Source organism: Saccopteryx bilineata, chromosome 2 (assembly GCF_036850765.1).
Source record: "Saccopteryx bilineata isolate mSacBil1 chromosome 2, mSacBil1_pri_phased_curated, whole genome shotgun sequence".
Taxonomy (NCBI): domain Eukaryota; kingdom Metazoa; phylum Chordata; class Mammalia; order Chiroptera; family Emballonuridae; genus Saccopteryx; species Saccopteryx bilineata.
This window is the reverse complement of record NC_089491.1, coordinates 286,677,843-286,704,530: the sequence shown is the minus strand read 5'-3', so window position 1 is coordinate 286,704,530 and position 26,688 is coordinate 286,677,843. Positions and strand designations below refer to the sequence as shown.

Below are 26,688 nucleotides of genomic sequence, written 5' to 3'. Positions count from 1 at the left end.
CTCAGGTGAATAGGGAGCCTGCTCACCTGCCTTCCTGTTCCAGACCCCTCCTTGACAATTAGCAGGTGTTCTATTCTCAGACCCCGGGAAGTGGGCAGATGCCAATCTGAGAAGGAAGCCGAGAGATCAGGGCTCTTGGTGCTGGCCTGCGTTTTTATCCCAAAGCCTTGCTTTAAATTCTAGTCAGGCTTTCAGGCTTGCAACAACAACGAGGGAAAGCAAAGGAGGAGAGAGAGAGAGAGAAAGAGAGAATGAGAGGGAGAGAGAGAGAGAGGAGAAAAGCTAACCAGGCTGCTCTGGAAAGCTGTCAGCTGTCAGGTCTGTTTAACCAACAACCACCTGGCTGGCCTCAGAGCCTGGGGAGCCCTGGCCCCCAGAGGGGAGAGGTGGGGGCTGGCCTGGAGGTGGGCTGGGGGCACTGCTGCTGGCTGCTTCCCCCCTGCCCCTGCCCTGACCCTGGGCTAATGAGCAAGCCCGGAGGAGAGGCCCAGGGAGTGAGGTGGGGCACGTTCTCTGGTCTCCCGGTCCTCCTGGGGAAGAAGGGGCCACTGCGGAAAGGGGGCTTGGCTGCAGAGAAGTCAGGGCTGTCAGGACGCCTTCCTTTGTCGTAATGGGAGGGGATCCTTAGGGCTCTGGAGGGGAGAAAGTGGAGGAGGGGAAGAGGAGGAGTACGTGCAGAGAGCCAGAGCTCACGCCAGATACACAGGTGCGGAGTTGCTTACCGTGTGGCCTTTGTCCTAGGCCCCACTACTTGGGCCCTGTCACAGTGGGATTCAGCCACAGCCTGCAGGCTGGCTAGCAGCCACAGCCAGGACTAGCTGGCTTTCCGGTCTCCTCATTTGTAAAAGCAGGCTGCCAGGACCCCCGTCCTTTCTCCTCCTCCCTCTCTTTCTGCTGGGCCCAACTCCTCAGTATGAAATTCTTGTAACACTCACACTCACCGTTTTAGGCCAAACTCTGTGTTAAGTGGGCAGACCGCTGGGCTCGATTCCAGTCGCCCCTACTTACCATGTGACTTCGTTCTAGTCCCCACTATAACTCCGTCTGTGGCCTTGATCCTGACTCTCCCTCCTTGTTTACTATTGACCTCCATTCCAGTCACCACTTACTTACCGCTTAGATAATAGTAGGTGACACTACTATTTACGTCACCTTGATCCTAATCAGTACTAGCTACTGTGTGACCTTGATCCTTGTCCCTACAACCTACTTAGGTGTAATTTTGAACAAATAAGACTTATCTCTAAAAGGGAGAGCATCTTAAATCCACCGATCAAACAAAATTGTGCACATGGAGACATTTCATAAACTATAGGCATCTATAAGACATTATTCTTCCCTGATTTATCTTTGTTTCCTTGACGGCTCCCAGCACAGTGACTTACAGAGAATAGGCACTGAGTAATAGTCAAGGGAACAAATAAATAAGTGTGTGAAGAGACGTGGTAGAGAAATGTTTCTCTGCGCTCGATCGTGGGCAGCTGAGCCCGACCGCAGACCTGCAGAGTCAGAAACCCCGGAACAGGGTCTGGGAATCCCCACCTCCCGCCAGCCACACAGAGAGGCAGTGCCCAGAGCTGGCAGGCTTCTGTCCTCAGGAGGGAAGCCGGGGGCATGTAACAAGCCTGCTTCTTTTGTTCGGGAAGTGGACGGTGTCGTCTTTGAGTCCCCAGCACATAGCAGAGTGCCTGATAAACAACACTTTGATTCCTCCGGACAGAGTTTGATTTCATGAGGGTCGCAATCAATGGTCTAGTACCAAGGTCGGCAAACCGTGGCTCACAGGCCACATGTGGCTCTTTGGCTCTTTGGCCCCTTGAGTGTGGCTCTTCCACAAAACACCACATACGGGCGCTACCTCGATAAGGAATGTATCTACCTCTATAGTTTAAGTTTAAAAAATTTGGCTCTCAAAAGAAATTTCAATCATTGTACTGTTGATATTTGGCTCTGTTGACTAATGAGTTTGCCGATCACTGGTCTAGTAGAAAGCAGGCTGTTGGGGTTTCACTAATGAATTAAGCATAGTCCTACCCTCAAAACAATCACATGCAGAGAAAAGTTCAACCGTCCCTGAAGTACAGCCGCAGACTTACACAGGGACATTAGCGACGAGGGAGAATACCTGACAAGGCGGGGAGGGGGAGGGGGAGGCACCTGCCACCAGATTTAAGGAGGCGCTACTCTCGGATTTATGGAAGAACCTTCTTAAATCTCGTACGTAGGGGCCGCCTGCCCAATCCGAGTCCTGGCCCAGGGGTGAGGGGAAAGGTGAGAAAGGCTTTGGGGAGGAGCCATCAAGTCTGAAAGGATGGACAGGAAGGCATTCTCCAGGGGACTCTTAGGGGGAAAGGTATTTCAGGCCAAGGGACGAGCATAAACAAAGCAGAGGCGGTAAGAACATGGTGTTGGCTGAGTTCACACATGGGGGCAGCAGGAACGTGAAATTAAACATGGAAAGTGGGAGACAGGAGAGACAGGGAAGGAACATGTTAGTCGTGTCAGCCACACTAAGGAACTGGGAATCTGTTTACTGGCTAGGGGAGCAGGACTGCGAGATGGTCAGTTTGTGGTTCAAACAAACATTCTGGTCAGTCTCCGCACACTGCATAATCCAATAGGTATTACATGCCATAAGTGCAAGCCACATGTAGGACTTTAAATATTCAACTAGCCACATTAGAGAAAAAAAAGGAACCCTGGCCCAATGGTTTGATTGACTAGGCAGGCGTCCCCAAACTACGGCCCGCGGGCTGCAATTTGGCCCCCTAAGGCCATTTACCCAGCTCCTGCCGCACTTCCAGAAGGGGCAACTCTCTCATTGGTGGTCAGTGAGAGGAGCACTGTATGTGGGAGCCCTCCAATGGTCTGAGGGACAGTGAACTGGCCCCCTGTGTAAAAAGTTTGGGGACCCCTGGAAATCAAGGATGCCGGTTCGATCCCCAGTCAGGGCACATGCTAGAACAGATTGATGTTCCTCTCTCTCTCTCTCTCTCTCTCTCTCTCTCTCTTTTCTCTAAAATCAATAAATGAAAATAAGAAGAAAAAAACAGAAAGAGGGAAAACTAGTTTGAATAATATATTGTATTTGTCTTACTTATAATAATTATTATAACCATTTCAACATATAATTCATGTTAGACAATATTAATGAGTTATGTTATTTCTTTCCTTGTACTTAGTCTTCAAAACCCAGGATGTGATTTACACGTACAGTACAATTTGGTCAAGCGCTCAGTAGCCACATGGAGCTAATGGCCACAGCACTGAACAATGTCTGTCCCATGGACAGAATCTAGGGGCTAAAAAATGAGGCGAGTTTTTGCAAGGTTTAGGGGATGATGATAAATTTCTAATCCAGGACACACATCAAGTGACTTAACTTTCCCTAGGCTCTTTGTGAAACTGGACACAGTGTTTACCTTTCAGTGTGATGCAAAGATTCTTTTGATTATAAGTCCTGATGTTGGTTCTGGTAGGGTTTGGTTGTGGTGTCAAAAGAAAGGAATTTCGAAGAACCTGCATTTGGAGACATTTAGGCTGTTGCAGTAAGATTTATTCAGGGTTGAATTAGAAGGTTGCTCACAGGTATTCAATGTCTCATCTCCATCTTTCCTGCCAAGGAAAAAAAAAGTCTGGTTTGGCTCTGTTGACTAATGTTAGTCTTCAGGAAGCCCAGTATAAAGACTGAGCCAGATGTTCTGCACCCTGGTATAGCCCGTTTCAGAGCTCAGTCCAGTTCAGGTGCTGCTCAGAGCCTGTACGTGGGAGAACAAACGTGGCTAGCATATTTCTGACAGCTGGAAGGCACAGAGAAGGGCAAAACAGGTTAAAAGGGTCAGATTTCTATTAAGCCTGTGTTTCTATTTTCAGGTCGGGAAGGACTAGCTTTCCTTAAGCTGATCAATCAGTTTCTTTAAAATTTCGTGGGCCCTGGCCGGTTGGCTCAGTGGTAGAACGTCGGCCTGACATGCGGAAGTCCCAGGTTTGATTCCTGGCCAGGGCACACAGGAGAAGCGCCCATCTGCTTCTCCACCCCTCCCCTTCTCCTTCCTCTCTGTCTTTCTCTTCCCCTCCCGCAGCTAAGGCTCCATTGGAGCAAAGATGGCCCGGGCACTGGGGATGGCTTCATGGCCTCTGCCTCAGACAGTAGACTGGCTCTGGTTGCAACAGAGCAACGCCCTGGATGGGCAGAGCATCACCCCCTGGTGGGCATGCCAGGTGGATCCCGGTCGGGCGCATGCAGGTGTCTATCTGACTGCCTCCCCGTTTCTAGCTTCAGAAAAATACAAAAAAAAAAAAAAAAAAATTCGTGGGCTTGTGTTCTGCAAACTAATATTCCTTCCTTGATGGACAGATTTCTCCTCAGCCTGGCAGGCAGCCAGGTGCATCTGCCCCATATTGTCACTGGGCTGTCCTGTCCTGGGAGACTTCCTTTTCTGGTGGCAGGTTCCCTCGTGGCTCTTACATACCTGACCCATGCCTGTCATTAATTTGTGACTTAAAAACACCTGGAGCCAATGGTGGAATAAGGAGAAAAAGAGACAGGAGACAGAAACGGGGGTGGGGACAGGGGAGAACGGATCCTAGCTCGGCAGGGGGATGAGATTTCTCAAAGCTTACCGCATGCTGCCCCTTCTCTGGTCCCTTCGGGCTGTCCAAAATCTGTTGCTGGTGAAAATGGATTTGTTTGCAGTGTCAAGAGAAAAGAATCTCAATAGCACCCACATAGAGAAGTTTAAACGTCGTGGCAAGATTTATTAAGGGAAATCAGCGCACCCTCAGTGACCAGGAGGCCAGGCAGGCCCTAGTAGCACTTCCCTGACTCCAGATTGTTGTCCATATATTGATTCTTCCTGGGCCTGAGTTGGACCCTTCCCTTATCCAGTCTCGTCTCCGGACCTCCCAGGTTTCACAGCTCCTGTCCAGTTCTGGCTTCTGTTGTGCACATCCTGAAACTGAAGACTTTCCCTGTTGTTCCCCCCAACACCGGACCAGCAGTGCCTCGGGCAAACTCCGCCCAAACCTGAATCTGCAGAGCTGAGGGTCCAGTGAGCTCTGAGGACTTTGTGGATTCCTGAAATGTGCAGTCGGCCTGGGAATATTGTAGCCTTCTAGCCAATTAAACTAAATGGGATGTTGAAGCTTCTTACTGAAGCAGACCCTCTTGTTTTAATAAATATGATGTCTAGTTCCCTTTGCTGCCTTTCTTCGTCAATTTCTATCTACCTGCCCACATTGAGATCATGTATATAGAGCACTGGCCCAGATTGGTAGGAAATGTATGCTTAGCATTCTTCCCGCTACCCAAGCTGTTTGATCTCCCCCAAAACGAGAATTGACATCCCACGTGAAGAGGTGACGTTCACAGCCCTGAAATGGTAAGGCACCAGGCCTGGACTGCAGACGCTCAAATAAATCACCGCGCGGGAGCCCCGCCATACCTCCCCAGGTGTCTCTCTCGATATCACCCGGGTGGAGGGAAGTGGGTAGCTAGCTGTCAGGCGAAGGCTGGAAAAGCTTGGCGAAGCCAGGCCAGGAGAGGCAGAGAGGCAGAACCGCTGACGTCCGGGCAGCAGCCACTCCGACTATCAGCAGCCAGCAGCTGGTGGCAGCCCCAGGTGATTGAGGACCGAACAGCTTAATTGGAGAAGCGAACACTGGCAGTGCCAGGCTGGCCCAGTTAAGTGCAGGAATGTGTCCCCAGATCCCTCATTCTTTGCCTTAGGTTGATGTGCCCACGCTGTCTCGAGGAATGCCCCCAGCCAAACCCCTGTGCACAGATCAACAGCGTCTGTGTTTCTTGGAAGGAAATAAAAACAAACACATTTCTGAGTCAATGCAGGATACAGCTCTCCGGAGTTGCTCACCCTGTGGAGAGGATGAGGGTAGAGGGTAGGGAAGAGAGGTCATTCTCTACTCTATGAATAAACTCCACACAGGGTGTCCAAGTTGTAGCAGAGCCCACAGATTGTAGCTGCGTTTATACCCTCTGATAACAGGGAAATCTTGGCTACCTCCTGTTTCCGTCAGGGTGACTTTCAGATGAATATTTGTTTCTTATCAAAATGATTATTTTGATCAGCTGAAGTCATTGGGCAGGTGCTGAGCATCTGAAAGAAGTTACCAAGTTCTCTGGCTCAGTGGGTTAGAGCATCATCCCAATATGCCAAGGTTCTGAGTTTGATCCCCAGTCGAGGCACATACAAGGATCAACCAATGGATGCATGGGAAGGTGGAGTAGCAGATTGATGTTTCTCTCTCTTCCTCTCTCCCCCTTCTCCCTCTCCCTCCTCCTCCCCCTAAAATAGATTTAAAAAAAATTTTTTTAGAGAAGTTACCAAGTAATTAGTGCCTAGAGATGATGAGAAGCACAGCTCAGATTCCCTTGGGTTTGCTCTGGTCACTTTCATTTGCCATCTCCACATTAGTCAGCACAAGCCAGCTGCTGTAACAAACAACCCCAAACCGGATAACATGACTAACGATCATCTGTGTGACAACAGTCTGATGTGGAGGAGTGGCTCCCCAGACAGCTTTCTTCTAAGCAGACATCCAAGGACTCTCATGCCTTGCATCTCATGGCCCTGACCTTCACTCCTCGGAACCCTCTCCTGTTTCTAGAAGAGGAAAGAAAGAAGATAATTGCATATGGGAGCATCCACGGGGCAGGTCTGGGAGGGAGTATGTCATCTGTCCCATTCCTTTGTCCTGAGTTCAGGTACTTAACTTTGAGAGGTTGGCAAACACAGACTAATTTCATGTCAAGGAGAAAAGGCTTGGTGACCATGCAGTTATTCTTTGCCACAGTCATTTCTCTCTCTCTCTCTCTTTCTCTCTCTCTCTCCATCCCCCCTTCCCCCCCCCCCCCCCCCCCCCCGCCTCAGTGAGACTAAGATAGACTATTTTGGGCTCTGATTTGACCCGGGAGGTTTGAGAGTCAGGACACTGCAGGAGAGGGGCAACATTAATTAGAGGGGTCATGCCCTGGAGTTTCAAGGTGATTATTAATGAGGACAATGTCATGGTCAAGAAGTCGTAATGCCAAACTAAATTTTTACTTCCTTATAGTCCACACCTATTTTGTCAGTTTCTGAGCCAAACAAGGGGAAGGTGCTCCGAGCAGAGTGCCAGCAGAGAGAAGGGCTAGGCTGGGTAGCACTAGGTTGTCACCATGGCCCCCACGTGTCGGCCAAGTTCAGTGCATCATTTGTGGTGGTACGATAGTGGAAGAATATTTTCTCTTTGCTTTCAAAAGCAACCCTGAAAGACTAGAATAGAGACAGGCGGTGGTCTTGGTGGGGTCATAATAGAGATGGTTATTGTAACAGGTATTGTCCTGTGCCACAGGGCTCTTCCCATCAGCGCTAACACACACATTTCTTTGCTTATTGGAATATCAACTGCTGACTGCTCACAATTTACAGCTGTGACTATTGCTAGGAGCTGCCTTGTCCAAAGTTATGGCTCCTCCCATGCATAACTCCAGCCAGGTAGCCTACGGCCAGTGACTACCTACTTGGAGATTTAAAATTTGAGCTTTCCTGACTCAATTTGGTACAACTCTGAATGGTCACTTAGGCCCCAGTTAAAGCCTTATTGCAAGTCAGCTTCTCCTTCTGCCCAAACTTGCTTTCTTCAGTCCCTTTCATATGTATCCCTCGAGTCACCCCACTGCATGTGACTTCTCATCTAAGGATTGGTTGATATAAAAAGAGGTTTTAGGAAGTGGACTTTCAAAGTGGGGTTTTAGAGATGAGTCATTGGGTCCCTGGCTGTGCAGACCCCATCACTCGCAGTGATGCTAGCCGCTGAGATGTTGTAGCAGTGCAGTTACATGAGGAAAATTTCTGTGCAGTTGTTAAAGCTTCCAACAGCAGTAGATGGACACGGGCTGTCCATAGAGGGGGATACAAAGTCTGGTGCAGTATTTCTCGTGATTGAGCAGGATATGGGAAGTGGTCATTACGAGGACCATGGAGTTGGGTGTCTGTTGCTGAGTACCATTGATTTTTGAAAGATAAATAATGATAGGCTCAGATGATTAATCACCATTTCAAGGCAACATATGAAAGCTAGAGGGCCTTCTCGGCAGCATTTAGAGAAGCCCTGATGTCCTCTAGCAAGAAGACCAAAGGAATAGAAAACTCGGCTCAGAACTCAATGGTTAAAGTACTAAAGCTTCAGATAGGACTGACTTCAGCCTCAGTAAGTCTCCTGTGCCGAGTACAGGACCTAGATGGAGTAGCAGGACAGTGCTGAGAACTGGAATGTCTGAGGAGATGCAGTTAAGTATTTCGGCTTGCTGGTTTCAGAAGTCTCCTCTACCTGTCTGCCTTGTTAGAAGAAAGTAGCCCTCCCCTGGCTTGAAGACAGTACAGAAACCTCAAGAGTCAGGTGCTTTGTAAGACAGTGCTTGCCTGTTTCAGGACCACCCCCAACTTCCCTCCTGGAAACCGGCTGAACAAGGCAGCTGGAATCTCAGAACAGCCAGGCTAGAGACAGACACGCTGAGCCTGCTGTGGAAGGAGAGAGCACACGCCACGGGAGCTGCAGGCAGGGCTAACGGGTACTCGCATTAGCCGGTCACATGGGTGTGGGGCCGACTCCGGAGTATTGGGTCAAGAGGGGAAGAACATCAAGGTCGGAGCAAGAGGATGGGGAAATGGGAAGCATCTCCCTTCGAGGATTTGCCTCGGTGGCGAAGACTCAAGATGATCCGAGTATGTTGCTTAAAGAGCTGCTAGGATCTGGAAAAAGCAAAGGCCTACCCTGTGTACAGTAAAAGTCCTGGAACAGCCATGTAGAAGGGTGAAGGAATGAATCAAAAGTTCAAAGGAGTTGGCATACCAGTGTGCATGTGCTGTAGAAGGCTGGACATCGCCCGTTGAATATGTCCCATGGGAGGGCCCGAAGGACACTGCACAAGTGTCAAACCAAGAAGGAGTCTGTGGGGTCCGCTCGGGATGGCTGCTTGCTGTGGGCCAAGGCTGACGATAGGAGAGGCAGATTTGGGACCAGACCTCCTGACAGCCCGATGGAGCCCCAAACAGTGCAGGTCCAGGGGGCGGCACTCGCACCTCGGAAACAAGGTAGTTGCGGTTACCATAAGGAAGCAAGGTGGCCACAGAGACTACATTATGTGGTAAAATCCAGGTGGCATTTAGGTTCAGTCAAAGAGGGAATCTAACCTTGAAAGAGCTGTAGAAATGGTACAAGAACTTGGTGTTTCCGGAGGCAAGTTAGGTGAGCAGTCAAAGGGCTGTTTCTGAAGTCACACAAGCAAAAGATAGCAAGACAGAGTGGTAAAAAGTCAGAGGGAAGCCTCCTAAATTAAAATTTATATCCCTTTGCCAAGTTTTCAGGCTTGAGTCAGTTCTCAGATCCAGAACACTAACAGCAGAAAGAGTTGCTGCTTCCTCATGAATCATGAATACTCTGGGAAGTATTGTCATTCAGTGAGGCTATCTGGGGACAGGAAATGAATGGGATCCTGGAACCCTGGTGATCTTGAGAAAGTCCCTGCTAAGTACAACAGAAGACTGTCATCCTCAGAAAGCAGTTGCTGCGGTGCTACTTAGCCTTGGTAAACACAGAGCTTCTAACCAGGAGCTTCCTCTTCATGAACTGGGTTTGATCAAAGCCACCAAGCTATAAGGCAGGACCAGGCCTACAGCAGTTCATCCTAAGATGGATATGGTACATGTAGGGTTGGGAACAAGCAGTGAAATAATGTAAGTTAACCAAGGAGGTGGCCCAGAACCCCCTGCCATCCATTGATGCTACTCTAGTGTATCTCCCACAGCTCCCATGGGGGGCTTAATGGGAGGACCTTTATGATAACAGAGAAGTAAAAAGGCCAAGCTTTGTTTATAATGTGGCTTTGATGGATAGTGATGAAGGAAAATCCTCCTAGCAGACAGAGTTTTGCTGTTAGGTGCAATTAGTCATCAGCTTTGTGTAGTAAGAGAAGTGGCTTGAAGTTAAGAAAATGTAGTCCCTGGCTGGATGGCTCAGCAGTAGAGCATTGGCCTAGTGTGTGGATGTCCCAGGTTTGATTCCTGGTCAGGACACACAGGAGAAGTGACCATCTGCTTCTCCACCCCTCCCCTTTTCCCTTTTCTCTCTCTTTTTTCCTTCCCACAGCCATGGCTTGATTGGTTTGAGTGAGTTGGCCCTGGGAGCTGAGGATAGCTCCATGGCTTTACCTCAGGTACTAAAATAGCTCAGTTGCTGAGCAACAGAGCAGTGGCCTGAGATGCACAGAGCATCTCCTAGTAGGAGGCTTGCCAGGTAGATCCTGGTTGGAGTGTATGCTGGAGTCTGTCTCTCTGCCTCTCCACCTCTCACTTAATAATAATAAAGAAGAAGAAAAAGAAAATATAGATGAACTCATAGGCAGTGGTGAATGACATGGTTGGTTGGTCAAGAGCCTGGAAGGAGAAATATTGGCAGATTAGAGGCAGAGAGGTCTGGTAACAAGATATATGACTGGATCTGTGGAATTGGAAGCATGAAGACTTTCAAAGTACACGTTAATACTCAGCCGAAAACATCTACCATGGAAGAGCTGCTAAACAACTGGGCAGAATGACTTGATCTGCTGGTGAAAGCTAGTATCTGTGATCTGAACAGCCATGGGGACCAGAATGGGTTCTAATTTGTGAGGGCTGATCCAGTCACTGGTGCTGTTGAATGGCCCTTGGAGGCAACTAAGAACGTTGGAGATAGGCTACACACACACACTGGCTTATTGATTGTTCTCAACTTTTCATCATTCTAGCTTCTGGATGCCTTTGTGTACCCACAGATAATGCTGAGAGTGATATATTTGTTCTGCAGGCCAATCTGACTCTGCAGGAAAACAATTTTCTCAAGTGCTCCTGGTAAGAGCATAAAGGAGAAGCCCTCCTGGCCCCCTGGAGGCAGCAGAAGCAAGAATGAGTCCTCACAGCAAGAACAAGAGTGCATTGGCTGAAGTTGAGTCATTAGGAATAAAAGGAACAGTAAAACTACGTTTGAAGATGATATGCTCTTATATATAGAAAATTCTAAGGAATCCACATTAAAAAAACTATTAGAACTAATAAACAAGTTTAGCAAAGTTGCAGGGTAGAAGATCAATACTGTATATGAAAATCAATTGTAGTTTTGTATACAAACAATGAACAATTCAAAAATGAAACTAAGGAAACAATTCCATTTATAATGTCAAAAATAATAAAATACTTGTAAATAAATTCAGCAAAAGTAATGTGAGACTTTTAAGGCTAAAAACTTACAATATACCATTGAAAAAAATATTTAAATGGAAATATGTTTTGTGTTTATGGATCAGAAGACAATGTGGTTACAATGGCAACACTTCCCAAACTGATCTACTGATTCAACACCATTCCTATCAAATCTCAGCGGCCTTTTCTGTGTGCAGAGAATGATAAGCTGAACCTTAAATTCATATGTTAATGCAAGAGACCCAGTAGAGCCTAGCCATCACATCTTGACAATGAAAAACAAAGTTGGAAGATATATATATTTCCTGATTTTAAAACTTGTTACAAAGCTACAGTGATAAATACAGTGTGGTATTGTCTAACTGATACAGATCAATCAAATTGAGAGTACAGAAATCAAGCCATACATTTATGGTGAATTACTTTTTGATACATATGCCAAGACAATCCCTTGGGAGGTAAAAAGTCTTTTTAACAAATGTGCTGGGCTAAGCGGATATCCACATGCAAAAGAATGAAGTCCAACCCCTGTCTCACACCATACACAAAATTTAACTAAAAATGTATCAGAGACCTAAATGCAAAAGCTAAAACTCCAAACTTTTCTTAAATTCTTCTTTAAACTTTCTTCTTAGGGTTTTTTCTTTTGTGTTCCTGGAACACTTTCTTCTTAGAAGATAATGTAGACATGAATCTATGTGATCTTAGATTAGGCAATAGATTTTCAGATATGACATCGAAAAGCATAAGCAGCCAAAGGGAAAAAAAATAGAACAATTGGACTTTATCAAAAACTTTAAACTTTTGTGCTTGAAAGGACGCTATCAAGTAAGTGGAAAGAAAATCCACATAGTGGGAGAAAATATTTGTAAATCACGTGATGTTGATGCATCATATATATTATATGATTAGATTTATATGAAGTGTTTAGAATAGGCCCATCTACAGAGACACAAGATGAATTAGTGGTTGCCAAGGACTGGGAGTTAGGGAGGAATGGAGAGTGATGGCTGATGGGCCCAGGATCTCCTTGTTGGGTGATGTAAGTGTTCTTGAATTAGATAGTGGTGATCATGCATAACCTTCTGAATAAAAACTACTGAATTGTATGTACTCTTTAGAGGGGTGAACTTCATGGTATGTGAATTATATCTTAATAAAGCTGTTATTTTATAAAGAAGAAGAAAAAATATGAAGGGCATTGACCCAGGAGGCTGGGTTTAGAACAGGAACATTAGGGTGAACCATCATCGTGTCTATGAATATGTGCCCAGACACACACGACTCCCTCTTCTTTGAACATTGTCCCCACCTTTCTACCTATCCATGTGTTATGCTTCTAATGTAACTGGAACATAAACTCTGTCTCCCTTATGTCTGTATCTAAAAAGCTTATGTAGTACTACACCCTGGTTCCCCATCAAAGAACTCAACCAGGAATTGACTGCAATCTGGAATTTGCTAAAAGTGCACTTAATATACACTATTGGAAAGAGACAGTCTAATGGACATGTTAACTAGCCATTCACTTAGGCACTCCAAGCTCGATCTCTATAATAAGTTATATCATCAGAAACAATGTTCCCGGGCCACATGACCCAGCCAGGCACAGGCATTTTGGTGAAGAGTGATGTTATATTTTATTCTCTGCTTTTATAGAGGATCTATATTAAAAATATCCATTTGAATGGCTTATCTAAGCCTTCCATAAAATTGTAATTGAAGACCTTTTCCATTATATTACCCAATGACCCTATGTAAGGGTCCAGGTGATAAATGTCTCTGTTGCCAGGAAGAGGTTTGCTTTGGCAAGTGAGTAACATGGATATTTCTTTTCAATTCCTGTGCTTCTCTTCCCTTCCCCTCCCTTTCCTTTTCCCCAAACATTGAAAGTATGTAATGCATTAAAAACAACCCACACTGGCCCTGGCCAGGTAGCTCAGTTGGTTAGAACGTCGTCCCCATACACCAAGATTGCAGGTTTGATCCCGGTTCAAGGCACATACAAGAATCAACCAATGAATGCATAAATAAGTGGAACAGTAGTACATCAGTCTTTCTCTCTCTCTCTCTCTCCCACCCTCCTATCTTCTCGCTCTAAAATCAATAAAGAATATAACCCACATTTATTAAGCATGTAATCTGAGTCTGCCAATGTCCTTTACACGCCTTACTTATTAGACCATCACAATATCCTACATCCTGCTATTGCTCCTTTTATATAGATGTGTAGACTGAGGCTGAAAAAAAAATAGATGACATATCCTGCTTCCTACGATGAGTAAGTGGCAGAGAAGAGATATGGACCAAGGCAGCCTGACTCCACAAAGCATTCTGAGTCCAACTTCTGTCTTCACATAGCTAGACAGCCTCCCCTGCCCCAGGTTTCATTTTCTAAGTCACCTGTGCAATTTTTGAGTTAAGGGAGTGCATATACTAAACACATGTTTGCTTTATTCCCCACACCTACTAGCTGAAAATGCTCAATAAATAACATTGATTGATTCATTCCTCCAAGTTCTGAGGTCCTTGGAAGAATGACCCTACATAAATTCTGGTGGCTGTTTTTATTAATGATGCAAGGGTAGTAGTAATCATATAGGCTGGAGGAGAGGAGGACAGAGCTGAAGACAAAAGCAGTTTATTTTCTTTCTTAGATGAGGTGCCTGGAGGTGGTTCGGCACCTTAGCAGTCCAGAGTCTAGGACCTCTGGGTGCTGGCATCTTGCTGGTGTAAATTTAATCGCCTCGTCTGATATACGTTTCCACAGAGTGACAGGTACTCCTTGTCCCACTTCTGAGCAGATTTACTCCGATAGACCTGGGGAAAAAGACCTTCACTCAGCCAGCGTGATTCAGCTGGTCTGTGGGCTGCTTATCAGTAAACACACTCATAGGCAAGCCAGCTCTCAGCCTGCAGACTTGTGATTTACTTATTGTTTCTATTCTTCTCTCCCTCCTCTGTTTTCTTACCCTATTGGTACCTGTAGGCCAGGTGCCTGGCTCCTAACTGGTTGAGAGATCAAAGGCCAGTAGAGCACTGAGGTTTTCACAAGTGAGGTCCTCACCTCCTAGCCGGGCTTGATTAACCTTTATAAAGGTTTCTCAGTCCCTGTGCTTCTGGGAGGTTCCCGTTTTAGATCGCTGATACTGCAGGAACATAACAGGCATGCTCTCTAAGAAGCTTGCTCCTGGAGGTGTGGTCCACTGACCTGCAGCAGTAGCATCACTTGGGAGCTTGCTAGGCGTGCAGAATCTGTTCCCCCACCCCATCCCCCACCCCGGCCGGACCCGCTGAACCAGCATCTGCCGGTGAGTCGTATGCACCTTAAAGTCCGGGAGCACTGTCTGGAGAAGACTGCACCCTCAAAGGGTGGAGGCAGCTTGGCTACCATTTAGACTTCCCGTGTCAGTTTCCTGATCATGCCTCGGACTGAATAACACGGTGCCTCTGTGGGGCTCAGGAGTTACAATAAGGGCACCGACCAGACAGAGTGTGGGCCTTTGGTGGGGCTCTGCTGCCCTCTTCGCACTTTTCTGCTCCCTGGGAAGGACGCTCACATTATACATCAGGTCTTTTCCTCCCCTGGTATGTAAAACATCTGGGCACCTGGGGTATTGCTTCCATAGTTACTAGAAAGTTCACAATTGATGCTGTTAGTGTCTCTTCCAGGTAGAGATGTGTGCCCTTTCTGCGCACCATTCATACTCAGTAAGTACATCTCTACTAGAGAACGCGCCGCTCTGATTGGCTTATGCATCCCATCTCCTGCATCTTACTACCCAGAGCATGTTTCATAGAGGTCTGAGCATCCTACTCCTTAGCCTAGTACCAGCACTTAAAACATGAATGAAAGAAAGAAGGAAGGAAGGAAGGAAGGAAGGAAGGAAGGAAGGAGGGAAGGGAGGAAGGAAGGTGAGAAATGGGATTGAGTTTTGGAGGATTGAAGGTCTACATGGGCCTCAGGTTATGACAGTTTCAACATATGGCATTTCAAGTTTATGAAGCTCACTCCCATAAAAAAGTTTAAAAAATTGAGACGTGAGTGTTTTGGCTTATGCTGTTAGCATTGTACTTACGGACTATGTGGGTGAACTAGTTTGGTTGCACACAGCAGAAGAATATGCAGTAATGTGGTGTATGAGTGAGGGAGTTGTCATCCCCCAGCATGCTTACCTACGCCACTTTGGACTGTTAAAAGCATAATTAGCCTGACCAGGCGGTGGCGCCATGGATAGAGCATCAGACTGGGATGTGGAGGACCCAGGTTTGAGACCCCGAGGTCTCCAGCTTGAGCGCAGGCTCATCTGGTTTGAGCAAAGCTCACCAGCTTGGACCCAAGGTCACTGGCTCAAGCAAGGGGTTACTCCATCTGCTGAAGGCCCATGGTCAAGGCACATATGAGAAGGCAATCAATGAACAACTAAGGTGTCGCAACGAAAAACTGATGATTGATGCTTCTCATCTCTCTCTGTTCCTGTCTGTCTGTCCCTATCTGACTCTCTCTCTGTCTCTGTAAAAAACAAACAAAAAACCACCCCATAATTATTTTCTGTTAGGCTAGGGTGTGTTTCAACTTCCCCAAAACTTTGGGTTATGTCACTGTTATAGGAATGGAACTATGTTGTAACCCGAGGATCCCCTGGATTCTGGAAGTTGGAAAGTATAAAGCAAAAGTGTGCAGAAAAATGAATGTTCAAAGGAGAAAGGAAAGAAAAATCATAGGGAGGCAGGTGAAACAGTTGAGTTAGCAACTAAGAGGATAGGTCAAGAATTAAGGTCATTTAAGTATAAATGCAGAGCCAATATGCAAATCCAGGTTTGTTTGACTTAGGGGACTGCCTCCTGTCTCCTGTGTCACAGTGCCTTTAAAAGGATAGTACCAGAAGGAGCCCAATACCCATGTAGGAAATCCAACTTCCTTGCCCACAAGGGAGTCAACCGAGGCCCACAGAATTGGGGTCACTTGCTCACAGGTATAGAGCCAGCTAGTGGCAGAACCAGAAGAATCAGAAGAAAGGTGTGTGTCTATAGTCAGTCACACTTCCTGAATTTTCTAATCTACCCTTCCAGGCCAGGAGCTCCGGCCACAGCTTTGTCTGGGCTGGCTCCATTGGTCCCCATTCTTACTGTCCTGCTGGAAGAAGGAACCACTCTTGGAGCCCAGCAGAATTTGCCCATTCCCCTTCCCTGCCACAGTCCTAGTCCTAGGGTCTATGCTTACCCTGTGGACTGCATAGCCTCAGGCCTTTGGATGTTGGTGGTACCCAGGTACCTGTAGCCTTCACAAGAAAGATGGTTTGCAGAAGTTTTCAGATTCGTAAAGACATTCAAATTCTAATTGGTGTTTTATAGAAAACATTAAGAAATTAGAGGCAGGTTGTTGTGACTAAGATATACGTAGCTGATAGAGTCATCAGGAATCCAGCAAGGTGATCCAACCTAGATGGAAATCTGTCCTCTACGTGCCTAAAGTTTGTCAGGGAGGAAACGTCGGTCTTTTCCTTTGGCCTGTTAGAGAAGCTGGTTATTTTCGCTAAAGCCAATCTCAGGAAAAGATGTGGAGAGAGTCCCACCTCTCAGTAGTCCTTCCCAGGACATTGTACTTCCTTCATCCTCATGCTCCCACACCCTGCCCTATGTCCCTGTCATCTCCCAGGACCCAGAGGTCATTTACTGGCAGAGAGAGGTAGAGAAGAGAGCAGATGAGATGCTACTCCCAGCTCTGCTAATAGATACAACTGTGGGCAAGTCCCGTTACCTTTTCTTCCTCACATCAGAAATGAGTGGACTGACCTCTAAAAACTTTCCAGCTCCAAAAGTTGAATCCTCTCCCTAGCCCGTGGGTTAATATCTAAGATTGATTTCCTCCTAAGGGCATTTTAATTTTCATACAGAACATAATGGCCAAAAAAGAAAAGAAGAAGGAGGAGGAGGAGGAGGAGAAAGAGAAGGAGGAGGAAGAGAAGGAGGAGGAGAGGAGGAGAAGGAGGAGGAGGAGGAGGAGGAGGAGGAGGAGGAGAGTAGAAGAGAAGGAAGAGGAAGAGGAGGAGAAGGAGGAGGGTGAGGTGGAGGAGGAGGAGGGTGAGGTGGAGGAGGAGGAGGAGGAGGAGGAGAAGAAGAAGAAGAAAGATGTTTCTTATGTGCATGAGAACAGCCTTATATGATGAAATTACAGATTTCATAGATGATATTTTGAGGTGGGACATCACGTAGTAATGTATTCCATCTATATAAGGTGGCTGGGCCTGTCATGATGGCTGTTTTTGTATTTGTAAAAAGAAGCCAAGAACTGGATGTGAATTATTCGTGATACCCAGTATTTGAAGCAATCTTCATTTGCCATTTTGGCTGTGAATGTGTGAGTATGCCTGTTGAACGTAGCATTATATTATTAGCAGCAGGTATTAAGTATATTATTTAGTATTAGAGGTATTAGTCTTGAGTATTAGGACAGATTACATTTGATGTATTAGTTCTTTAAGGTTACAATTAAAGCTTGGATTCCTGATTGTAATAGCCATAACTGAATTGTGATTTGGCTCTTAATTCCACAGTGAGTTCACCAACATTGACAACCCAAGACTAATTAATTAATGACAATTCTTTATTTGCAACTGCAACTGGTAATAGTTGGCTCACATCTTCTGATTACTATACACTTCTAAAGTGATGATTTTGATGGGGGGGGGTCACCTTTTATTATTATGGCATTTCTCAGCCTAGGTTTTTGAGAAATTCTATGCTGGATTCATGGTTTCGAGCCTTTAAAACCTCATTAAGAAAGCTTGTCTGTCCTTTATTTGTCTGTCTCCTTCCACCTACCTTCTATTAGGGAAGCATTCTTTGGACTGTTGCTTTGACCCAAGACCTTATACACCAGGTACCCCATCATTATCTCAGAACAGAGGAGTCAGGCACCTGTCACAAATACCAGGGTCAAATATAAACATTTCTACTACTGTAATTAATTAATACTGTCTTTTAAGCCTTCTATCAGCACGGTACTTGGCATCCGGGTTCAGAAGGTCACTCCTGATATTTACCAATGTGTAGTGGTACTTTATTAGATAGAGTTGATCCACTCAGCTTCATGGTTTAAACCTTCAAGCAGTGAACATTTTTGTCACTGGATCTTTTTCTTTCTAAAGCCATAATACATCTCACCATCATCTCCCCAGAGCCTTCCCGAGACAAGGAGTCTGAAATAAAATGATACAGAGTTCTTCCTAATAATTACACAAGAGTGCACTTGCCCCAGTCTGGTCTCAGCCTGAGACTGACAGCTAAAGTTCGCCATCTCAGCTGTGGGATTGGCCCAGCAGGGATGTGGGCCCCATGCACTGACTCGCTTCCCACCGGAGCAATTACTTTTGTGCTACTTAGAGTCTGCACCGCTTGCTTTGTGCAAACACAGTCTTGATTGCTTTCTTACCCACTCAAAATATTGCAGTGCACCGTGTCCCTTTCATTGGTGGGTGAAAGCATCTTCCCACCCATTCCTACAGCACGTAGACACACACACTCAGGGTGCTAAAATCACACTCTAAGATTTACCTTACACTCAAACCCCACCACTGGAAAGAATCAAAACCCTCCCACTGAGAGCATCCTCCTCTAGCACATCAACAGCCCCGTTGATGAAGGTGACATCTGCTGGTTCCGTCTCCCTCAGAAACAGAGCTTGAGACACACTCCCGAAAGCAAGCAGCAGCTGAACTAGAAATAGGCAATAACACGCACCCCTAGTTCATCCATCACTGTGCATTTTCACCCTGGAAGCCCTCAGGGAGCTGTGAAGAAAGAAATGCCCTCGGCTGCTTATCTACCCAGGATTACTGGTCCTCATGGATCGAAGGAAGGCTCAGGGATTAAATATAATGCCGGATTCTTCTCTATGCAACGATAAACGTACAAGCTCTTGGGCAGATAGATAGGACCATCCTCTCATTGTCTCCCAGTTTATTTTGTACCAACTGAGATGTACCACAGGCACCAAATGGGGTACTTAGTATTTATGCAGTGACTTTCACTTGAATAAAATGGGGGTTGTCACGCCTATGACGCATTGTGCTCAGAACACGTGGAGAATAGACAGACATGGTTCTTCAAAAGATTTGCTACAAAGCGATTCTCATACCACCTGGGGAAGGCACTAAGCAGAGAAGGATGTATTGCCCTGTGTGGCATATGCCAAGCCTGCATTTTAGGCAGGGAAGGTGATAAACAGAATGGAGGAAACCAATGCTAAGTCTGCATCTTTTCCGATTTCCTCAAAGGGTGATCGCAGACTTGACGATGCTGGGTGTGGGAGATTCTCCTGATGTCCGCTGTGGTGTCGACAAAGTGGAGCTCCCTTTAGCCGGCATTTGCCCAACACAAAGGCTGAAGTTCCCTTAAAGAGCACAGACTTTCATAGTCTTCCCTGATGGTGGGCAGTCCTGGTTGTAGGACCCATGTTAGTCCTCACTACTAGGAAGTAGGGCAGCCAGGCAATTATCTGAGAAAATTCTGCCTCACTCCATTCTGTGTTCTCTCTCTCTCTCTCTCTCTCTCTCTCTCTCTCTCTCACACACACACACACACACACACACCCCTCACACCCAGTCTGGAGAGGCATGCATTCTCTTGTGTTTATACTAAGCAACCAGCCTCCCACACAGCAATATCGCAATATCCACCATCGAAGACACCCACGTGTCACGTGCAGAGCAATTAAAAATAAAAAAAACAAAACAACCCAGGGAACTATACTATACTCTTTTTTCCTTCTTTCTCTCTCTCACCTTTCCCCTTAATAAAGATCTTTTGAAAAAATATATCAAACCAGTTAAATTTTTTACTCATATATTCATGTGGCTGGAGCAGATTGACAAGGAAAACAATCACAAAATAAATATTTTTGATTTTGTTTTTAAAAAAGAATGCTTCCCTATACATTGTCTCTCTTTAACTTGACAGAGCGGCTTTCTGGGACAGATCGGGTGTTGTTGGGAGCGGAGGTCTGGCTGAACCTCAGGGGACTATGGGACAAACCAGGGCCCCCAAAACTGGGGTGGCCAGGCAAGCCAGGGGGGCTGGAGGGGGCAGGGGCGAGGAGGGGCTGCAAGGCCACCTGCCCACCCTGAGCATCCTCAGTTGGTGTCTCTTCTTCTGTTTCTTAAAGGAGCCGCCTGAGGAGCAGTCAGCGTCCGGTAGGGCTCAGAGGAGGCCGAGTACAAAAAGTAGGAACCAATGTGGGAATCACGAAACACTGCCATTTTAAGAAATCTGGTTAAAAAGAATACAAAAGTGACTCCACCAGGGGGAGAGGGGGCTCCCACCCCTCCCGTTCTGGTCCCCTCTTGGTTCCTTGAACAGTATGAATCACTTTTAGGGATTTGTTTGTTTTATGGTTTGGCTGGTTCTTTTTTCTTAATCTCTCCCTTGGTTCCTGTCCTTCAAGTGCGTTCGTTCTAGGAAGCCCCGACTGGTCAGACATGAGGCTGCTGAGTTGCAGCCTCCCCGAGGGAGTGTGTGTGTGTGTGTGTGTGTGTGTGTGTGTGTTCGTGTGCCACTGTGTGCCAGTGTGTGCATGTGTGCAGTGGCTGTTTCTTTCTCTCCTGCCTGCTTCAGTCCAAGCCCCAAGGTCCTATCTGCTAGGTGCAGAAAGTCTCAAGGGGGCACCTGGTTGGCACCGCGGTGAGGGCCTGGGTGCGTGGCTCCCCTCCCTGCCCCGCACAGGAGTAGGCTCCCCATTAGCTACAGAGTTTGCCTGTCTCATACTCCACGGGGTTTGGCAGCTTGGAGTTGAAAGCCCTCAGGGAAGACTGGATCCTGCCCACCTCGTTGTTGGCCAGCTTGAGCCGGTGCCGGAGCAAGCAGGAGAAAAGGTCCAGCCGGACTTTGCCAGGTGGAGAGAGCTGGTTCACGCGGTCCCTGAGCTCTACGAGCTGCAGCAGGGCCGAGTCCTGGGAGCCTTGAGTGTACGGGTAGTCCAGCTGGAGGATTAAGTCCCGGATAGCCTCCGGGTCAAAGGGCAGGCTGTAGCCAAAGACCTGCAAGGTGTTGATTTTCATGTAGCCCAGGTTCTTGGAGGGATCGCTCATCTCCAGGGGCTCGTAGTAGATTGTCTCGTTGGAGCTGTCATCCAGGGACTTGATTCGGCTCCGCAGGTAAACGTGGACCGTCTCAAAGAAGGTCTTCCACCTGTTCCCCAAGGTGATAGTCCAGTTTTGGCACTGGGCGGCTGCATCCACGTTAGTCCTTTCCCATTCTGGGAAGTGGCCCTCGTTCACAGGCATGAACCAGCTCTCGGAGTGGCTGCCCCCGAAGGGGTTGACGTAGATGGCCATGACGGGCTCCAGGGTGCTGTTCTTGGTGAGGCAGATCTGCAGGGACAGGGCCAGCATCACGTGCACGAGCCCCGGCTTGTACTTGTTGCTCTTCAGGGTGAGCAGCATGCGCTTCCGCCAGGAGGGGTCGAACCAGCTGCCCAGGCGCATGTCGTTGCTGATGAAGATGGAGTGCACCTCGATGCGGCTGTCCCACTTCTGCAGCAGGTACTTCAGCTCCAGGTCCTGCAGGTCTGTCTCCAGCCCCAGAAAGTTCTCCAGGGACTCGGCCACCTCTGGCCGGCACAGCCCTTGGGCCAGCACATAGCCCGGGTTGCAGCTCCCGCAGCGTGTGCTGTTGTCCCGAGCGCAGTGGGCACAGGCGGGCCCTTCCCCCAAGGCACAGGGGATGGGGCCCTGGCAGGCAGACTGGTCATAGGGGCAGCTGCAGCTGTGGCTCTGCTCCAGGAAGGTGCCCGGGAAGGTGCTTTCTCCGCAGTACAGGAAGGACTGGATGCGGTTCCACCAGTAGGACAAGGACCTTTGGGAGAGGAGATAAAAATGAAGCCAGAGTCACCGGGAGACATGCCCTGTCATCTTCCCTGAGGGTAGCAAGACACTGGCTAACAGGCTACGAGGAAGAGAAAAGCCCAAGTTCTCTAAGAGATGGACACCCTACTGTACCACTTTGCAAAATCTGACTAGGCGGGGAGCCCAGTGTCGGAAGGACCGGCCCCAGAAATATTTGACATCAGCCTTGTCCTGGAATCAGCCAGGTTCTTCCCTCCCAGGTATCACCTCACTCCCTCATTCCAAAGCCTACAGGAGCTCTCCACCATCTACTGAGTTGGTGGAGATTAGGATAGTATCGAATATGGTTTGCAATCTTCTAAATAAGATCTAACAGCCAGCTGGCCAGACTTTTTTCCATCATACCGATTTCTTTCCCACATCACGGTTGGTCACTGTCATTTCTATTCTCTGCTTCTCTCCTACTTCCACCAAGAATAGGAGTTCCCTAGGTCAGTTTCCTCTAAAGCTTTAGGCTCTGTTGATAACACCTCCTCAAAGAGATCTTCCATGACTTCCCTTTCAGAAGAGCCACCTGCTCAGTCTATAGCCCTCGCCCTGTTTCCGTGAACCCACAGCAGTGATTGGTATCAGAAACGATTGTGCTTCTTTACTGTTGACTTATTTGTGGACGGCTCCCTTACTAATGCCAAGGGAGTAGAGACACTGTGTTGTTCACCAGCATATTCCTAGAAACCAGAACTATTCCTGGTGCATGATAAACATCTCAGAATTATTTTGTTGAAAAAGAAATGAACCGTAATTGGGAACCCTTGCTGGCCCACCCTCTGTATTACTGTTCCTTCGCACCTGTGCCTCAGTTAGAGTTGTGCCCCTGGGGTGCTCCCAGGGCAGCTCCCTCCCTGCTCCTGGAATGCCCCATCTCCCCCTCCTCCCTCACAAGCTCGCCATGACCTCCTTCCCCGTGGTTGCTTTTCTCTTTGGCCTTTGCTTCTAGACCACCATCTTTATATATGCTCTATGGACATGATTTTTTTTAAATTTTTCTTCAGTGAGAAGTGGGGAGGCAGAGAGACAGACTCCCGTATGCACCCGACCGAGATCCACCCAGTATGCCCACCAGGGGGTGATGCTCTGCCCATCTGGGGTGTTGCTCCATTGCAACCGGAGCCATTCTAGCACCTGAGGTGGAGGCCATGGAGCCGTCCTCAGCACCCAGGCCAACTTTGCTCCAATGGAGCCTTGGCTGTAGGAGGGGAAGAGAGAGAGAGGAAGGAGAGGGGGGAGGGTGGAGAAGCAGATGGGTGCTCCTCCTGTGTGCCCTGGCCTGAAATTGAACCCGGGACTTCCACACGCCGGGCTGACACTCTACCACTGAGCCAACCGGCCAGACATGAATTTAAAGGGCTTTAAGTGGCTGCCACAGAGTTGTAATTCTTTTCAGTTTTTATGTTACTGTATATATATTAAATCTTCCCAAATAACAGACCTCCCCCACAGCTTAATTAAAGGACATGCGACATGGAAGGAACACAAGCTTGTTGAACAAATGGTTGAACGAACGGGTGAGTGAGTGAGTGAGCGAGTGCCTGAGGTGACGCAGACCCCCTCTGTCCCCAAGGACATGGGACCGCTGCCCCCTCGTGACTCAGAGCCATCACTCGTTTGAAACAACCCAATGTGTGTATCTCTGTATCTCTCATGAAATACAGTGTGTGAGCTTTGGCTCCACCCCTTTCTTTCTTGAAATACTTATCAAATTGGAAATCAGTGAGAATTCGATTATTAGAATAACATTTGAATCTATTGTCATTTATAGAAAACGGTAATTAGCCTCTCTCTTTTTTTCACTCACTGTAGCCACATGTCATAATTGAGAATGACACAAGAGTAGGTCAAGATAACGAGAGAACCAGAGGGCCCTGTGGGGGTCACTGCTCCCAGATCTCCCGTGTTGGGTGGAGGGTCCTCGCTGGCCTTCGCCACTGGGGCAGAGGCTGGGCTTGGGCTCCGGCATCTGGGGGCTCACCTCTCCTTGGGCAGGCGGAAGCGGGGCTGCCGGTGGCAGCGTTTGCAGAGGTTGAAGAGCCGGCGGATGATCCGATGGGTCTTCTTGAAGAGCCCTTTCAGGCTGGCTCCCAGCTGCTGGTAGCGGTGCTGGAGGCTGGCGTCCGCGGCCCAGAACTGGGAAACAGTGGTGGAGTTCAGGAACCTGTCATCAGGCAGTCTCTTCAGCAGGGCCTGGAATTCCTCTGTGGGCAAGAACACGGGGCAGAGCTGAGCAGGAGCCTTGCCCATACCCTGGGAGGGGCAGGCAGGTGCCCCGCAGCCCTTCAGGGTCACTGCGTGCAGAACGAGTCCACCCATTCACTCTCCAGGCCCTTCGTTCATCTCTTTTTCACTAGCTTCATGGAGAAATCATTACTATGTCATAAAATATGTTCTCAGGATTCTTTCCCATCCTTCCTGCCCTTAACATGCTTCTGAATTTCAAAACTGATCTCTGACACCACCCAAGGGACCAGTGACCTTGGGATGTGTCTCCTCTCCCTTTCTAGCTCCTTGTAAGTCACTCACAGCAATGTCTCAGGTCAGTCTTCAATAGCTACAGAAAGCTCTATGGAAAAGGACGGACTTACGAAGACGAGAATTCACAAGACTGACAATACGGACACAGAGAAGATAGTACACCCAGCTTAGAAATCTTCCTATAAACTTTTCAGTCTCTTCTTGGCCAGATACCCGTTCTGTCCTGTAGCTAATCCAGAAGCAACGTGCTTTCTGGTTCTCAACTCCTATGGCAAGTCTGAGATCTCAGAGTTTCCTGGCACAACATGATTTCTGAATTCATGCTCAGATCTCTGTCCACAGCTCTGCTTGTATGAGATCTGCAGCCACCGGTCTCCCGGTGGAGACCCAGAGAATCCTCATTGACTAATTAGCAGTAACTCATGGTGGTGGAAGCCCAAAGCCATTTTCCAGACCCAGGAGAGGTAGGGAGCCAATACCCCCCGGAGCACGTAGCGGCTGGGGTTGGAGGACTGGAATGTGCTACTCTTCTGAGCTGCTTACTGGCTGGTCTAGAACTTGGACGATGCCTGGGGCTTCAGCTGATTCTGATTCCCACACACCTGGTCCTGCATCCTCCCAGAAGACAGGAGGCTCATCCCAATCATAAAACTTACAGCTACCATGTGCACAGTTCTGTTTCTAAAACATTTAAGCATACAAAAGAGATGAGCACCATGTGCTGACCACCTAACATTTGGCATTTTGTCATATTGGTTTCAGATTTTATTTTAAGGAAATAAGACAAAACAGTATATTTGAAGACCCCAAACTTCCTTGTCTCCATCTAGATGTTGGCACCCCTTGGATGCTTTCTTTAGCATTATCACATATTTTTAAGTGCTCTACACGTGTTATTTGTCTATAAAAAGTACTAAATATTGACTATCATGTTCTTAAAGTTCACATAAATAGCATTAAATATATATTATATTTAATAATTATAGCATTATGAATAAACATTACATATCAATATCTATGCAATATATACCTTTTTCATCTTGCTTTGTCTTATCCAACATTTTGCTTTTGAGATACAGTCATCCCTCGCCATATCGTGGTTCACTTTTCGCGGTCTCACTGTACCGCGGATTTTTCACTACATCGCAGAATTTTGCTGTATATGGGTATTTTTATATATTTATTATTTTAATTTTTTGTGGTAAAATGAGCAAGATAAGTGTGAAAAAGGTTAGTAATAGTGTGGGAAAGGTTTATAAGAGTGTGGGGAGGGTTTATTAAGCCTTAAAATATATATAAATAATAAAACAAGTATCAGGTCGCTACATTGTGGATTTTTGCCTGTCATGGTTCTGGAACCTAACCCCCGTGACAGACAAGGGACCACTGTATGTCCATATCCTTCATTAGTATTGAAATGTATGACTATTGTGCAGGGTTCTTTTTACATTAATTTTATCTAAATGATCCCAACTCAAGTCTTCTCTCCAGCTATTATCGGTACTTTCTCTGTCGAACAGATGGGGAGGCTGAGGCGCTGAGACGCTGTTGGCCCATCTAAGGTCGTAGAGTTGGCTGGCCCCAGGGCGTCTCAGTCCGTTCAACTGCTTTAACAAAGTAGCACCAACTGTGTGGCTCATAATCAACCGAAACCTATTTCTCACAGTTCTGGATGCTGGAAGTCACAGAATAGGGTTCCGTGTGGTCAGGTTCTAGCAAAAGTCCCGCTTGGGGCTGCCGATGGCTGACTCCTCCCTGTGTCCTCACAGGGTGGAAAAGGTTAGAAGTCTCTCCAGGGCCTCTTTGATGAAGGCACTGATCCCCTGCCTGAAGGCTCTGCCCTCATGCCCTCATTGCTCTCCAAAGCCATCACCTTGGGCACTAGATTTTCAACATATGAATTTTGGGGAACACAAACATTCAGACCATAACACAGAATGAGGATGCAAAACCAAGTCCTCGGGACCGAGGTCTCAAGGGAACACTGATAGTCATTATCCCAGCAACAAGCCAAGCCTAGGATGTCTGGGTCTCCTAGAACTTTTCTATGCACTCCATTCATTCAGCAAATGTTTACTGTG

At 47.3% G+C, this 26,688-nt stretch overlaps 1 protein-coding gene across 1 annotated transcript in view; it reads right to left on the bottom strand.

The window, feature by feature from the left end:
* Positions 1–17,823: 17,823 nt before the first annotated feature.
* BRINP2 (BMP/retinoic acid inducible neural specific 2) overlaps positions 17,824–26,688 on the bottom strand; it is a 98,247-nt gene continuing 89,382 nt past the window's right edge. The window contains exons 7-8 of the mRNA XM_066261211.1: positions 24,108–24,330; positions 17,824–22,088 (exon numbers count right to left, since the gene is read on the bottom strand). Coding sequence (XP_066117308.1) covers positions 20,972–22,088; positions 24,108–24,330 — 1,340 coding nt within the window. The 3' untranslated portion in view covers positions 17,824–20,971. The remainder of the gene's footprint in view (positions 22,089–24,107; positions 24,331–26,688) is intronic.